This window comes from Neomonachus schauinslandi, chromosome 7 (assembly GCF_002201575.2).
Source record: "Neomonachus schauinslandi chromosome 7, ASM220157v2, whole genome shotgun sequence".
NCBI lineage: Eukaryota > Metazoa > Chordata > Mammalia > Carnivora > Phocidae > Neomonachus > Neomonachus schauinslandi.
In genome coordinates, this window is record NC_058409.1 from 54,012,230 (window position 1) to 54,029,490 (window position 17,261).

Sequence of the window (17,261 nt, forward strand, 5' to 3'; positions counted from 1 at the left end):
GATCCCGGGACTCCAGGATCATGACCTGAGCCGAAGGCAGTCGCTTAACCAACTGAGCCACCCAGGCGCCCCTTAAATGGTTTAGCCAAAAAGAGGAAGAGGAGCATTTGTGTGTGTTCGTGTGTGTGTGTGTGTGTGTATGCATGTTTGTGCAAGTGCACATATAGGAGTTGGAGTGTGTGTATGTGCATATACATGAGAGTTGTGGGAGAAACTAAACGTAACAGGAATCTAGGGGAGGACATATGGATGTTTACTGTACTATTCTTCCAACTGTTAGAAAATTTGGAAATTCCAAAATAAAAAGTTGAGCGAAAAATAATATTTTAAGTGTTTAACATGGAGATACCATTTTAAAAGGAAAAGAATTGAGATGAAATAAGCAAACAAAATATATGGACCCTGATTGGATCTTGGTTTGAACAAATATTTTTGGAACATTTAAGGGAATTTGAATATGGAGAGTGTACTAGATAGTATGAAAGAATTATTGTTAATTGTATTAGCTGTGAAAATGCTATTATGATTATGTAGGAAAATGGCCTTATTTTTATTTTTATTTATTTTTTTTAAGATTTTATTTATTTATTTGACAGAGAGAGACACAGTGAGAGAGGGAACTCAAGCAGGGGGAGTGGGAGAGGGAGCAGCAGGCTTCCCGCAGAGCAGGGAGCCTGATGCGGGGCTCGATCCCAGGACTCTGGGATCATGACCTGAGCTGAAGGCAGACGCTTAATGACTGAGCACCCAGGCGCCCCCTTATTTTTATTTTTTTAAATTAAAAAAAATTTGGGGGGAGAGAAAGAGCAAGTGCGAACAGTGGGGAGGGGCAGGGGCAGAAAGAAGGGAAAGAGAGAGAATCTCTAAGCTGGCTCCACACCTGGCTTGGAGCCCCACGTGGGGCTCGATCTCAGGACCCTGAGATTATGACCTGGGCTGTAATCAAGAGATGGATGCTTAACCAACAGCCACCCAGGTGCCCCACAATGACCTTATTTTTAAAGATGCATAATAAAATACTGTATGGAATAGTTAAATGTCATTAAATCTGTAATTTACTTTAAAACAGTTCAGTTAAAAAAAAAATCAATGAAAGGGGCACCTGGGTGGCTCAGTCAGTTAAGCGTCTGCCTTCGGCTCAGGTCATGATCCCAGGACTTTGGGATCGAGCCCCACGTCCTGCTCCCTACTCCACGGGGAGCCTGCTTCTCCCTCTCCCTTTGCCTCTCCTCCTGCGGGTGCTCTCTCACTATCTCTGTCACTGTCTCTCTCTATCAAATAAATAAATAAAATCTTAAAAAAATTTTTTAAAAAAATCAATGAAGGAAATAAGGCAAAATGTTTGTTGTTAAATCTCAGTGATAGTTTTATGTATTTGTTTATTGTACTGCTCTGTTTCTCTGTTTGTGACTTTTGTGAAATTTTGACCATAAAACTTAAAAATAGGAATAAAACCTATGCCCCTAGTTTTCAGGTTAAGAAATAGAATATTTAAGCCATCCTAGATTTCCCTATCTTTCCTCTCTCTTCTCTGTGTCCCAGTAACACTTATTAAATAGTTCATCCTTTTCTTACTGATCTGCAGTGCTTTCTTCTATTCCACTGGATTATTTGTTATTATATCTTTATGGCATGATCTTAATTATAGTACTTTATAATAAGTCTTGATAACAGCTAGGACAAGTTATTTTTTTGCATTTTGTTCTTTTTCAAGAGTATCTAAGATATGCTCAAAACTTTGCTCTACCACATAAACCACTGAACAATGTGGGGATTAGGATCACTGAACCCCACCCCCCACATACACACACAGTTGAAAACCCATGTACAACTTTTGAATCCTTCAAAATTAACTGCTAATAGCCTACTGTTGACTGGAAGCTTTACCAGTAACATAAATAGTTGGTTAACACAAAATTTGTATATTATGTGTATTATATATTACAATAAAGTAAGCTAGAAAAAAGAAAATATTATTAAGAAATCTTAAGGGAGAGAAAATACATTTATAGCACTGTACTATATTTATTGAAAAAACTCCATGTATAAGTGGACCTGTGCAGTTCAAACCCATGATATTCAAGGTTCAACTGTATAGATATATCAATCATAGAACGATATATACATATCATCTGATTGACATGTATGAATCATGTAATATATGTATACATATATGATTTATATTTTATATGCCTTACATATATTTATATATTAATATATTAAAATATTTATATATTTTATATATTATTTCTCTAGTGTGGGGGGATGGGAAGTTCATCATAAATATCTTTTTTAAATTGAAATTTTCTAATTGTTACGGCTTTACAGCAGTGCAGTTTACTTCTTTAAAAGTTTTATCAGAAAATTTAAGCATACACAAAATTAGAATACTAAAGTGAATTCCTGGGTAATCCTCACCCACCATCAATAGTTACCAACATTTTTGTAAATATTGTTTCATCTATGTTACCCTTCCTACTGAATTTTGGTGATAGAGATTGGAGTATTTTAAAACAAATCCCAATAACTTGGACAAATTTCAAGAAATTTACAATTTTTCCAAAACTGACTCAAGAAAATATGGAAAATCTAAATAGATCTTTAACAAGGAAATAATTTAGTAATTAAAAATCTTCCCTGTACCCGTCCCCCCCCCAGCAAAAAAAACCAGGTCACAATGGCTTCAGTGGTGAATTTTTTTTTTTTTAAGAGTTTTTATTTATTTGTCAGAGAGAGAGAGGGAGAGAGCACAAGCAAGGGGAGAGCAGGCAGAGGGAGAAGCAGGATCCCTGCTGAGCAGGGAGCCCAATGCAGGGCTTGATCCCAGGACCCTGGGATCACGACCTGAGCCGAAGGCAGACACTTAACTGACTGAGCCACCCAGGCATCCCTTCAGTGGTGAATTTTATTTGACATTTAAAGAAGAAATAATACCAGTATGCCACAAGCCCTTCCAGACAATAAAGAAAGATGTAACCCTTACAAACTCATTCTATGAGATCTGTATCACCTTGACATCGTTGCCAGACAAGCAGAAGATTATAGATCATTGTGAATATAAAAGTCCTCAACGAAACATTAGCAAACTGAATCCAACAATATAAAAGAAAGGTTATATACCATGACCAAGTGGGATTTATTCCAGGAATGCACTTTTCTCCTAAAATCAGGGACAAGGCAAGGATCCCTTCTCTCATGTCTTCTATGCAACATAGTCCTAAAGTTCTAGTGTAGTCAGGCAATGAAAAGAAATAAAAGGCATTTGGATTGGAAAGGAAAAACTAAAACTATCTCTTCACAAATAACATGATGTTACATATAGAAACTCTTAAGGAATTTCAAAAGGAATGCCACAGTTTTACCATGAAAATTACAAAAATTCATTGAGGGCAGGTAAAGATTTAAAAAATGGAGAGACGGGGCATCTGGGTGGCTCAGTCGGTTAAGCGTCTGCCTTTGGCTCAGGTCATGATCTCAGGGTCCTGGGATCGAGCCCTGCATCGGGCTCCCTGCTCTGCGGGAAGTCTGCTTCTCCCTCTCCCACTCCCCCTGCTTATGTTCCCTCTCTCGCTGTATCTCTCTCTGTGTCAAATAAGTAAAAATCTTTAAAATAAAATAAAATAAATGGAAAGACATGTTCAAGAATGAGAAGACTTAATATTGTTAAAAGGATAGTTCTCCCCAAATTGATCTGCAGATTCAATGTAATTCCCCATCCAAATTACAGAGGCTTTTTTTTTCTTCTGCAGAAATTGATTAACAGACCCTAAAATTTATGTGGAGATGCAAAAACATCTAAAATAACCAAAACCAGAGTGCCCGGGTGGCTCAGTCGGTTAGGTGTCTGCCTTCGGCTGGGGTCATGGTCCTGGGGTCCTGGGATCAAGCCCCACGTCAGGCTCCCTGCTCAGTGGGGAGCCTGCTTCTCCCTCTCCCTCAGCTGCTCTCCCTACTTATGCTCTCTCCCTTCCTCTCTTTCTCTCTCATGTAAATAAGTAAAATCTTTAAAAATAAAATAAAATAAAATAGCCAAAACAGTTTTGAAAAGGAAAAACATGGAGGTCTTTGACTTTCCTGTTTTAGAACTTACTATAAAGCTATAGTTCTCCAGACAGTGTGGTACTGTCATAAGGTTAGACATATTGAACAATGGAGCAGAATTAAGAGTCCAGAAGTAAATCTTTGTATTGATACTTTATTGATTTTTGATAAAAGTACCAAGGCAGAAGAATAGTCTGTTCAGCAAATAATCCTGGGACAACTGGATATCCACATGCTAAAAAGATGAACTGAGACCCTCAATTCATACCATACACAAGTTGAACTCAAAATTGAGTGAAATGTAAGAGCTAATGCAGTAAAAACTTCTAGAAGATAGGAGAAAATCTTTGAGACATTTGGTTAGACAAGCATTTATTAGGTACGACACCAGAAGCGCAATCAATAAAAGAAAAAGTCGACAAGTCAGACCTCATCAGATTTCAAAACTTTTGCACTTCAAAGACACAATTAAAAAAGAAAATGATAAGCAACATACTAGTATAAAATATTTGCAAAATATTTATCTGATAAAGGATTTACATCCAGAATATACAGAGAATTCTTACAAATTATTAATAAGACAACCTAATAAAAAATGGGCATAAGGTATAAGAATATAGGACTAAAGGTATAAGAATAGCTCATAAGCACATGAGAAGATGTTCAACATCATTAGTCATCAGGGAAATGCAAATTAAAACCACAATGAGGTGCCATTCACAGTATTATAGCCTAGAATGGCTATGAGATAGACAATAACAAATACTGATAAGGATATGGAAAAATTGGAACCTCATACATTGCTGGTGGGATTATAAAATGGTTCAACCACTTTGGAAAACAGTCTGGCAGTTCCTCAAAAGGTTTAACATGGAGTTAGCATATGACACAGAGATTCCACTCCTGGGTACCTCAGGAAAGTGAAAACATATGTCCATGCAAACATGTATATACAACTGTTCATTGCAGCATTTTTCATAAAAGCCATAAAGTAAACATAATCTAAATTTCCATCAACCTGATGAGTGGATAGATGTAGATGTTATGTTTAGTGATGGGATGATAGGTAATTTTCTAAAAGTGATTTTCTACATTTTCTTTAATGGCTAACATTAAAATTTTTAAAATACTTTATTTTTTTATTTTTTATTATTTTTTTAGAAAAGGTGGGGTGGGGGAGAGAGTCTTAAGCAGGCTCAATGCCCAGCATGGAACCCGACACAGGGCTCAATTTCACAACCCTGATATCATGACCTGAGCCAAAATCAAGAGTCAGGTGCTTAACTGACTAAGCCACCCAGGTGCCCCTTAAGTGCTTTTTAAGTAAAAGTGAAGGAGATAACCGATGACCCAAATGACTAAGGCCTCGGATATGCCCCGTGGATCCTGTCTAGGACACATTGTTATTTTCTAAGTAACATATCTGTACTCATCTCAAAGAGTTTGTACTGTGTAAATACTGCCTCAAAAATTCTAGGTAACTATAAATTCATTTTACAGGCGAGGAAATTGAGACATAGAAAAATTGAGTAGTTTTAGGGTTCCCAGATAGTAAGTAGTGGAGCTAAGTTTTGAATTCAGTTATTCTGTTTCTAGTCTATACCATTAGCCACCATGGTTATACTACTGATGCTTTCCTTCTGACACTTTTCTTGTGCTTTGTTTGTTTTCTTACATAGGGATCCAGATTTTATGGAAATGAGCTCAAGAAAGAAAAGCAAGTCAACCAACGAATTGAAAATATGATGCAACAAAAAGCTCAAATTACCAGCCAACAGCTAAGGAAAGCACAATTACAGGTATTAATTTAATTGTTAAATAAAGTGGAAGCTGGTAGAATAGTAATTGGTAGTTAAAATGCATCATGGTCAAGTCATAACTGAAAACAAGGTAATATGTAAATGTTCATTATATTGTAAGGAATAAAATTTGACAGAGGTGCATACTTTATTAAATATTACTCTATTCTTTTACATCAAGACCCCATACCTAGGCATTGTCACCTCCATTATACAGAAGAATAAATGGAGCCCTAGTTAGGGTAAATAACTTGCCTAGCTTCAGAGCTAGGATTTAATCCAAAGCTTATGTTCTTTTTATTCTATACATATTTTGTAGCTAGAAAAAGGCCACAAGATAAATGTTTTCTTCAATGCTGATTTTACAAAAATGATTTGGGGGAACATGCTAAGTAATTAAATTAGAACTTTAACACATGATTGTGTTGTACTAAAACTAGGGTAGAATGCCAAATGTGCATGAATTTTTAAGATAAAACACCAGACTGGAGGCTTTTGGCTTCTCCACCATCTTTGGGGAATAAATACTCAAGAGTTTGCTCCAGTATTTATTTATTTATTTTTTTATTTTATTTTATTTTTTTTTAAAGATTTTATTTATTCATTTATTTGAGAGAGAGAGAGCACATGAGAGGGGGGAAGGTCAGAGGGAGAAGCAGACTCCCCGCCGAGCAGGGAGCCCGATGCGGGACTCGATCCCGGGACTCCAGGATCATGACCTGAGCCGAAGGCAGTCGCTTAACTAACTGAGCCACCCAGGCGCCCTGCTCCAGTATTTAAAACTATTTCAGGAGGAAGGTTTGAGTAGAGCAAAGCTGCAGGGCATTGTGTTCTCATAGTTCTCATAGATCAATAACTCAAAGTAGTCAAGCTTCTGCTAGTAAAACTGAAGTTTACTTTTATCTTTTTAATTTTATTTTTTATAAAGTTTACTTTTATTTTTTTAATTTTATTTTTTATAAAGTTTACTTTTATTATTTTCCATTATATGTTGTTTATTTCCAATCATAATTAACAATAAACTCCTAATTATATGTATATTACTCTCACAATAGACTTCCTTTCTAATTGTATCTGTCACGTAATATTACATGGTATAAAGTTTACTAATTTTAAAGACAGTTTTTACCCTCTATCAAAATCTGATTCAATTTAACAAAGCACTTTAGGCCATTAATAATGATAAAATTATGTTAATCTTCTATGCTACAAAATTCTTCTCATGATAGAGTTCAGAAATGATAAATTTATTCTTCTTTATCAAACTATACTGTGTCATTTTTTTCGTATATGCTTTCCTAGAGCACAAGCTAATTTTTTATCTTATGTGTTAAGTGGTCTGCTATCATGGCAAAAGATCATTTGCATTTTTAGTGCTTCAGAGTGTTCTACTATATGGAGATACCAGAATTTATTTACCTTATCCCACCAGGGTTTCAGTTTTTTGTTTTATATATAACCTTGTGATGATCATTCTTATCTATATATGTTTGCACTCTTGTCCTGTTATTTTCACCAAACATGGTACAGTTTTACATTTTCAACATAAGAGTGCTAGTTTCCTCACATACTTGTTTAAAACTAGATTTTATTAATTTTATCAGTCTTTTAGCTTTTGCTGGTAATGTCCAAATATTATTTCATGGTTATTTTAATTTGTCCTTCTTAGATAATAAGACGGAAAGAATATGTTCTCTCATATTAGCTGTTAATATTTCATTCCTATGGACATTTCCTTCCTTTTTTATTCTATTAGTATATAGGCTAAGTAGCTGGCACAAGAGACCCCAAAATACAATGGTTCAAATCAGATAAGAGTTTATTTCTTTCTCATATAATAGTAAGTAGTCCCAACTGATTGGGTGGTTCTGCTCACATAGTAATTTAGGGACATCGGTTCTACATCGGGTTGTTCTATCATCCCCTAAGTGTTATCCTTACCTGGACTGACAAAATGGGATTATCTCTAGTCTGTATTTCAGCCCCCAGTAAGGAAGAAAGAATGAGGGAAAAAAAAAATGAAAGGTGAGTAATTTGCTATTCAACAAGTAAAAGAGAAGTTGCTCATATTACATCAGCTCACATTCTTTTGACAAGAATGTAAGTTTCATGGCCACACCTAACTGCAGGAGAAGCTGTACAGAGTATTTTCCAGCTGGGTGGCCATATGCCCAGATAAAAATCTATTACTATGAAAGGAAGAGAGAATGGATTTGGGGGTTCAACTAGCAGTCCAAAACAGTATCCTCTGCCTACATTTCTAGAGGAGTTTATATGTTTTTCTCTTGATTAATACATCTTATCATAAGTTAAACATTTTTGTCCTCTGCCATTTGTTGTAAATATTTTCCCAGTATGTTGTTTGTCTTTTAATCATGCAGGGTTTTTTTTTTTCTATACAGTTTTAAATGTTTATGTAATCAAAAACAGCAGTATTGAAAAACATTTTTTTCTTGGCTTTTGTATTGAAAGCATAGAAAGTTATTCCTTACGACCAAGCCTATATGTTCTTTTAGTATTTTTATAGATTTTGTTTATCTTTAGTCCATTTGGAATTTGTTTTTGTTTTTGTTTTAGAGGGAGAGAGAGGGAGTGGGGAGGGGGGAAGGATAGACGGGGAAAGAGAGAGAGAATCTTAAGCAGGCTCCCTGCCTAGTGCAGAGCCTGACACATGGGGCTCTATCTCATGCCCCTGAGATCATGACCTGAACCGAAATTAAGAGTCGGAGGCTTAACTGACGGAGCCACCCAGGCGCTCCTGGAATTTGTTTTAATGTAAGATGTTAAGTATTTTTTTCTTAAATGGTGAGTGTTATGTTTTTGCTAATAGTATTATTCTTTCTAAATGGTGATTCATTTGTCCCAACACCATTTATTGAATCATGAGTCCTTTCTCCACTGAACTGAATGAGGCACTTCCATATACTAAGTTCTCATTGTACTCATTGATTTGTTTCTGGATTCTCTCTTACTCAATTGAATCTTTTCCTGTATCAGTACCATGCACTTTTAGTTATTCAATGACAATAACACTTTAATATCCTCCCTTGCTACTATTCTTTAAAATTTTTTTCTCATACGTTGTTTCTTTCAAATAAATTTGAGCATCCTTTCAACAAGTTAAAATTCCATTCTGTCCATAATAACATTGTTTTTAAAATGATATTAATCCTTGGCAATTTATTTTCAGAACTTCTTTCTGGCAAGTTTTATTGATCTATACAAATATCTCTAATAAAATTTTAAAGATAAAATGCATATGAATCATGCAATAAAATAACTTTTTGCTGTTTGCTCTTTTTAAAGCTCATATCCTTAAATATGCTAATAATTTGAAGGATTAGAAAATACTTTATATTGTATAACAGAGCTTCACATTTTGTTACAGTTTTAGTTGACCATTTCTTGGGAGACTGACATCTTTTGCAAGGGAAGTGGCAGGAAATATGTTTTATGTTAATTGTTAAATTGTTTCATTTGTTGAACTTCCTTTAAAAGAAATTGTATAAATGGGAGGAGATTAAGGAAATCCTAAGGAATCTAAAGATCTGAGAGAGAGGTTTTCATGGGAAATGCATTTCTATTCTAGAGTCATACAATTTCCAAATAATAGATTTTATTATGTGTACTACGGTCGTAGGAACTATTATTGCTAATCAAGCTGTGGTAACTGACCTCTGTTGGCATGAACTCCCACAGTTTTTTTTTTTTTTATTCTTATGTTAATCCCCATACATTACATCATTAGTTTTAGATGAAGTGTTCCATGATTCATTGTTTGTGCATAACACCCAGTGCTCCATGCAGAATGTGCCCTCCTCAATACCCACCACCAGGCTAACCCATCCTCCCACCCCCCTCCCCTCTAGAACCCTGTTTGTTTTTCAGAGCCCATCGTCTCTCATGGTTCGTCTACCCCTCCGATTTCCCCCGCTTCATTCTTCCCCTCCTGCTACCTTCTTCTTCTTCTTCTTTTTTTTTTCCTTAACATATATTGCATTATTTGTTTCAGAGGTACAGATCTGAGATTCAACAGTCTTGCACAATTCACAGCACTTACCAGAGCACATACCCTCCCCAGTGTCTATCACCCAGTCACCCCATCCCTCCCACCCCACCCCCCACTCCAGCAACCCTCATTTTGTTTCCTGCGATTAAGAATTCCTCATATCAGTGAGATCATATGATACATGTCTTTCTCTGTTTGACTTATTTCGCTCAACATAATATCCTCCAGTTCCATCCACGTCGTTGAAAAGGACAAGATCTCATTCCTTTTGATGGCTGCATGATATTCCATTGTGTATATATACCACATCTTCTTTATCCATTCATCTGTTGATGGACATCTTGGCTCTTTCCACAGTTTGGCTATTGTGGACATTGCTGCTATAAACATCGGAACTCCCACAGTTTATTCAGAATCTAAGTGTTCTCCTCTCCGTCCTACCCTCATTAGACTTGTTAAAGATGCAATCATTTTTGTAGCTGCCTAAACATCTTGTTGTAACATGGATTCATAAATTGAATAGACAACCATTCATGTTGTATTAAATGGCAACTACACAGCAAATCAGTGCATTTTGACTATTTTAACAATTGCTTTATGAACTTAGTTTTCCTGAACAATTTTTAGGGTAATTATAAGTTAAGAAAATGAAAAACAATATTTCTGAAATAGTCTCCTGAACGTAATCAAAAAAGGATTTTTTTTAATGCAAATAAAACATAATATTGATATAAAACACTATTGGAGCTTGGTTTGAAGTTATTTCAGTGTTAAAGACATTTTAAGATCCATTTTAGGGAAACATCATAAAATAATGGAAAGAGTACAGCCTTTGGAGTAACTTGATTTACAGGTCTACTGCTAACATTTTCCAGCTGTGTGACTTAGGGCAGATTACTGCATCTTACTGAGGTTTAGTTTTCTCCTCTCTAAAATGAGAATAATTATCATCTCAGAATTATTTTGACCATTAAATGAGTTAACATAAGAAGTACTTAGCATGTTATATAACACATATGATATACTCAATAAATGTCACTTTTATTTCTAAAATTATAGGTTATATCATTAAGCACTTTCCATATCCCTGGATAAGTACATTACACGAGTACCTCTTTTAATTCTTTAAACCTTTGGGGGTTGGTTTAGTCCCAGTTTACAAATAAAATAAGAATGAGGGTTAACTTGCCCATTATCATGTAACTAATAAGTGGTGGAGCTGAAACCCACAAGAAGCTCTTATTCTTTTTTTTTTTTTAATTTTATTATGTTATGTTAGTCACCATACAATACATCATTAGTTTTTGATGTAGTGATCCACGATCCATTGTTTTCGTATAACACCCAGTGCTCCATGCAGTACGTGCCCTCCTTAATACCCATCACCGGGCTAACCAATCCCCCCTCCCCCCTCCTCTCTAAAACCCTGTTTGTTTCTCAGGTCCATAGTCTCTCATGGTTCATCTCTCCCTCCGATTTCCCTCCCTTCATTTTTCCCTTCCTTCTCCTAATGTCCTCCATGTTATTCCTTATGTTCCACAAATAAGTGAAACCATATGATAATTGACTTTCTCTGCTTGACTTATTTCACTTAGCATAATCTCCTCCAGTCCCATCCATGTTGATGTAAAAGTGGGGTATTCATCTTTTCTGATGGCTGAGTAATATTCCACTGTATATATGGACCACATCTTCTTTATCCATTCATCTATTGAAGGGCATCTCGGCTCTTTCCACAGTTTGGCTATTGCGGACATTGCTGCTATGAACATTGGGGTGCATATGGCCCTTCTTTTCACTACATCTGTGTCTTTGGGATAAATACCCAGTAGTGCAATTGCTGGGTCATAGGGTAGCTCTATTTTTAAATTTTTGAGGAACCTCCACACTGTTTTCCAAAGTGGCTGCACCAGCTTGCATTCCCACCAACAGTGTAAGAGGGTTCTCCTTTCTCCACAACCTCTCCAACATTTGTTGTTTCTTCCCTGTCCATTTTTGCCATTCTAACTGGTGTAAGGTGGTATCTCAGTGTGGCTTTGATTTGGATTTCCCTGATGGCTAATAATGATGAACATTTTTTCATGTGTCTGTTAGCCATTTGTATGTAAGAAGCTCTTATTCTTAACCATGGTTCTTAACGGTGGCAAAAGGGATAACATACATACATGTTAGAGGCTCAGATCAGAACTTGGGAGTCATTTGGAAGGAAAAATGGAAGAAAGGAAAACATGAATGAAGATTTCAGTAGAAGAAATTTGAAAAAAGCAGGGTGGTGTGCATTTGGTAGATGCAGAGAAAAAAATGTTTAGAGAGGGTGACTAATGAGAGTAGAGGAAAATGGAATGTGTGAGTCACTCAGTGGGGAGGTTTCCTTTTGGCAACTGCACTTGTGCTTTGGGCACAGAAAAGATAATAGATTGCTGAAGAAACTGTCATAGAATTATTGTATGAGGCTAAGGAGAACTTTTTTCCATTTGGTTTGCTTTATATTTATTATCTTTTTCCATTCCAGTATTTCTGGGTTAAGATACTTCAAATGCTCCCTTATTCTCAGTCGACTCGTATCTTAGGTATATTTTCTGGATTAACATATAGTAGTTTTTAATCCACCCTTATTTTCATTAGTCTCCATGATTTGTTTACATCTTTTTTTTCTTTTTAACGTCAGGATGCTCTTCTCTAATTTACAGTTGAGGTACTGGAAGAAGTAATTGATTTAAATCTGGATGATAGATTGGAGTAATGTTGAAAAGTTCCATTTATTAGGTGTGGTGTCTCACTGCATGAGATCAGCCTTCTCCAAAATTTTTCTACACATACTACCTTCTCTTTTTTAAGCAGAAATATATATATATATATATATATGCTACGAGGCTCACCTCCTTCTGTCTGATAGGAAAGTATTTGAAGGCAAATAAGGTCCTTTTCCTGGTGGAACTCATAATTTGGTATCTAATACAGTAAGTGCATAGTAACAGCAGGAAAACAACTAAGGGAACACTGAATTCTGTGGCATGAAGGACAGAGATCTAATTAAGCTACAGAGAGATATCTGAGCTGACCCTTCAAGGCTTTATGACAGAACTCGGAAGGGCATTCTAGACAGAGGAACAGCCTGAAGAAGGCACAGCGCACCCCAGTTCATTCAATGAGTTGCAGCCAAACAGGAGCAGACCCTATAGAGGCTCACTGTGGCTACTGGAGACAACTAGGATTCAGGGTGATTATTTCTTTTTCTTTTTTTTTTTTTTTAATTTTATTATGTTATGTTAATCACCATACATTACATCATTAGTTTTTGATGTAGTGTTCCATGATTCATTGTTTGCGTATAACACCCAGTGCTCCATTCAATATGTGCCCTCTTTAATACCCATCACCAGGCTAACCCATTCCCCCACCCCCCCTCCCCTCTAGAACCCTCAGTTTGTTTCTCAGAGTCCATCGTCTCTCATGGTTCCTCTCCCCTTCCGATTTCCCCCCCTTCATTTTTCCCTTCATACTTTCTTCTTCTTTTTTTTTTTAACATATAATGTATTATTTGTTTCAGAGGTACAGGTCTGTGATTCATCAGTCTTACATAATTCACAATGCTCACCATAGCACATACCCTCCCCAATGTCTATCACCCAGGCACCCCATCCCTCCCACCCCCCACCACTCCAGCAACCCTCAGTTAGTTTCCTGAGATTAAGAATTCCTTATATCAGTGAGATCATATGATACATGTCTTTCTCTGATTGAGTTATTTTGCTTAGCATAATACCCTCTAGTTCCATCCACGTCGTTGCAAATGGCAAGATTCTGTTGTGGTTTTTTTTTATGGCTGCATGATATTCCATTGTATATATATACCACCTCTTCTTTATCCATTCATCTGTTGATGGACATCTAGGCTCTTTCCATAGTTTGGTTATTGTGGACATTGCTGCTATAGAAACATTGGGGTGCACGTACCCCTTTGGATCACTACATTTGTATCTTTGGGGTAAATACCCAGTAGTGCAATTGCTGGGTCACAGGGTAGATCTATTTTCAACTTTTTGAGGAACCTCCATACTGTTTTCCAGAGTGGCTGCACCAGCTTGCATTCCTACCAACAGTGTAGGAAGGTTCCCCTTTCTCTGCATCCTCGCCAGCATCTGTCATTTCCTGACTTGTTAATTTTAGCCATTCTGATTGGTGTGAGGTGATATCTCATTGAGGTTTTGATTTGGATTTCCCTGATGCCGAGCGATGTTGAGCACTTTTTCATGTGTCTGTTGGCCATTTGGATGTCTTCTTTGGAAAAATGTCTGTTCATGTCTTCTGCCCATTTCTTGATTGGATTCTTTGTTCTTGTGGTGTTGAGTTTGATAAGTTCTTTGTAGATTTTGGATACTAGCCCTTTATCTGATATGTCATTTGCAAATATCTTCTCCCATTCTGTAGGTTGTCTTTTGGTTTTGTTGACTGTTTCCTTTGCTGTGCAAAAGCTTTTTGTCTTGGTGAAGTCAGGGTGATTATTTCTTTTTTTTTTTTTTTAAAGATTTTATTTTATTTTTAAGATTTTTTTAAAGAGAAGGGGGAGCCTGATGTGGGGCTCGATCCCAGGACTCCGGGATCATGACCTGAGCCGAAGGCAGTCGCTTAACCAACTGAGCCACCCAGGCGCCCTATCAGGGTGATTATTTCTAAAAGAGAAGTTGTAGGCTTAACCTGCAGCTAGTGGGAAGCTAGTGTCACTATAATGCTTAGAAGGAAGGCCATGAAAAAAAAATTTTGCAGAATGGAAGCAAGGTTGAAGTCCAACAAGGAGAAAAAGGCAAATTATACCCCTGTAACTTTCCACTTTTGAAAAAACCTGCTATAGGGATCGCCACATGATAGAAATTGCTTTCATTCCAGAGCTCACCCAGCTCGCTTGCTTATATCTGGCTCTTTTCCCCTCAGTTTTTTCTTTTTTTTTTTTTAAAGATTTTATTTATTTATTTGACAGAGAGAGACACAGCGAGAGAGGGAACATAAGCAGGGGGAGTGGGAGAGGGAGAAGCAGGCTTCCCGCGGAGCAGGGAGCCCGATGTGGGGCTCGATCCCAGGACCCTGGGATCATGACCTGAGCCGAAGGCAGACGCTTAACGACTGAGCCAACCAGGCGCCCCTTCCCCTCAGTTTTTGATTGTTTTGCTGTGCAGCTATCCATTGATCCTTTAGTCATAGATTACATTCATTAAACTTGTACCATGTGCCAGCCACTCTTCATGCTCTTTCTGTATTCCAATATATTCAAAGAGATCATAGATCAAAATGGTCACACAGCCAGCCACCCTTGGCTGCAGGGAAAGCTGGGAAGCATATTTAGCTTCTTCAGCCTCTATAGTAGAGGCCACAAAAAAGGAACACTTGGAAATGTGTTACATAAACCCTTTTCTTACTGCCCTACTTTGGTTATTTTTACTTCCTTTCATTTCCCTTTCTTCTTTCTTATCAATCCAATGCTTTCTCACTAGAGAAATAAAAAGTGCTTTAAAGATTAAGGTTCTTCACTGTTATATTTGACATACATATTGAAGTTTCATGACAGAATAAATTATAGCTTATATTTTCAATTTTGATTTGTATTGACTAACAGTTACCAAATTTTAGCTTTATAAAGGCATTTCTACAGAGGGAATGTTTACATTATGGTTGGTATATTCACTTGTACAATACTATTCAGCATAAACATAATATGCCAAAGAAGTATATAATCGTTCATTGTACATTTCCTTTTTTTCTGTCTTAAGACATTAATGTTATGAGTCAAATGAGAGATGTTTATTTTACCTAACCTGAAGCTTTTTTTTTACAATAAGTTGGTCTTCAGATTTATAAAGCAGAAGAATCATTTGATACAATCAGTTGGAATAGTTCATTTATTCAGTAAATATTTATTATTTATCATGTGGTTGTAGTTATTGAAGATTAAAGTGTTGGTAGGGCATGATATTTGAGATTTAACTGCCTGTCTTCATGAAAATAGAAGCAATTACCAGCCTTAATAAATAACAATCAAGTATATATAGATAGGTGGGGTGGATGGACAGGCAGAGAGAGATACCTACTAAAAGTGAGATTAATGTGATGACTGGTGCCATTTCAATACCATGTTGACTCAAAATATGTTAACTTTTTAAAAATTAAGGTTGACAGATTTGCAATGGAATTAGAACAGAGCCGGGATCTGAACAATACTATAGTGCACATTGACATGGATGCTTTCTATGCGGCTGTAGAAATGAGGGACAGTCCAGAATTGAAGGATAAACCTATTGCTGTAGGATCAATGACTATGTTGGTAAGTAGGTAAAGATCAAAGACAAAAAGGAAATTTCATAACATATTCGAATAAGCCTTACTGGTTCATGAAGGGAGAAGCCTTTAGTAAGCTCTGCCAGTTTGCTGGGCATTTTCCTGTGTGCTTTATATGTGTTCAATTACTGAATCCTTTCAACATCTCTTGCGGTACAAATTTTTATTTCCATTTGACAGACAAAAGACAAACTCAGAGAGGTGTTTAAAAACTTCCCTAAAGTTACAAATCTGGTGAATGGTAGAGTGGCATTGTATCTTTCTGTTGCAAGCTGTATTTTTCTTAAGTTACTGTTCCAGTAAAAGGGAATTGGAGAAGAAAGAAAAGGCAGTGTTACTCCAGAGCAGGTTTGCAAGCAGGCCAAATCTAGTCTTTTTTTGTAAATAAAATTTTATTGGAACAGTCACACCCATTCATTTGTTGTTGTATTAAAAGAGCAGAGTTGAGTAGCTGCAGAGAGACCATATGATCTGCAAAGCCCAAAGTGACTACTGCCTGGACCTTTACAGAAAAGGTTTGCCAACCTTAGGTCTAGGGTAATATATTTTATTATACTACTACTGTAATTAGTTTTTCTCATGACTTGGAACCTTTGCTTTTCTGATTACCATGTTGCTCTACCTTATCACCATCCTAACCATAGAAGGTAAAGATGACCAGGATTGCTATATGTGGCTAAAAATATGTGGGGAATTAATAATGGCCCCTGGAATAGATGGATTTTGGTATTAAAAAACATGTAAGAGAAACAAGGAGAGTTCTTCCCTGTTCCTAACTCCTTCAAATGCTTTAGATAGCTATAAACCTAATTCCTACTGAGTTACTATTTTATTATAATCTTTTTGTTTATCTTCTCTGCTCCCATAAGTATGCAGGCAACTAACAATCCAGGTTCCAAAACAATGTTTACCGAATGACTACTCCCCTTTCCTACAAATCATCAGCTGATATTTGAAAAAAATGTATTTAATTTTATTAAGAATATATATCACCATATATTTATATGAAATTATCTATGTGTGCATATGTATATATATTTTAAAGCTAAACCCACTGCTAGATCTGCAAAATATTTTCCTTC

At 36.4% G+C, this 17,261-nt stretch overlaps 1 protein-coding gene across 5 annotated transcripts in view; it reads left to right on the forward strand.

Moving 5' to 3' along the window:
* POLK (DNA polymerase kappa) overlaps window positions 1-17,261 on the forward strand; it is a 48,364-nt gene that overhangs the window by 1,815 nt on the left and 29,288 nt on the right. For 4 of the 5 annotated variants that reach the window (XM_044916790.1, XM_044916791.1, XM_044916792.1 and 1 more), the window contains exons 2-3: window positions 5,721-5,840; window positions 16,013-16,165. In XM_044916790.1, the coding sequence (XP_044772725.1) occupies window positions 5,721-5,840; window positions 16,013-16,165 (273 nt within the window). The remainder of the gene's footprint in view (window positions 1-5,720; window positions 5,841-16,012; window positions 16,166-17,261) is intronic. The other variant, XM_044916793.1, reaches the window with a different exon arrangement.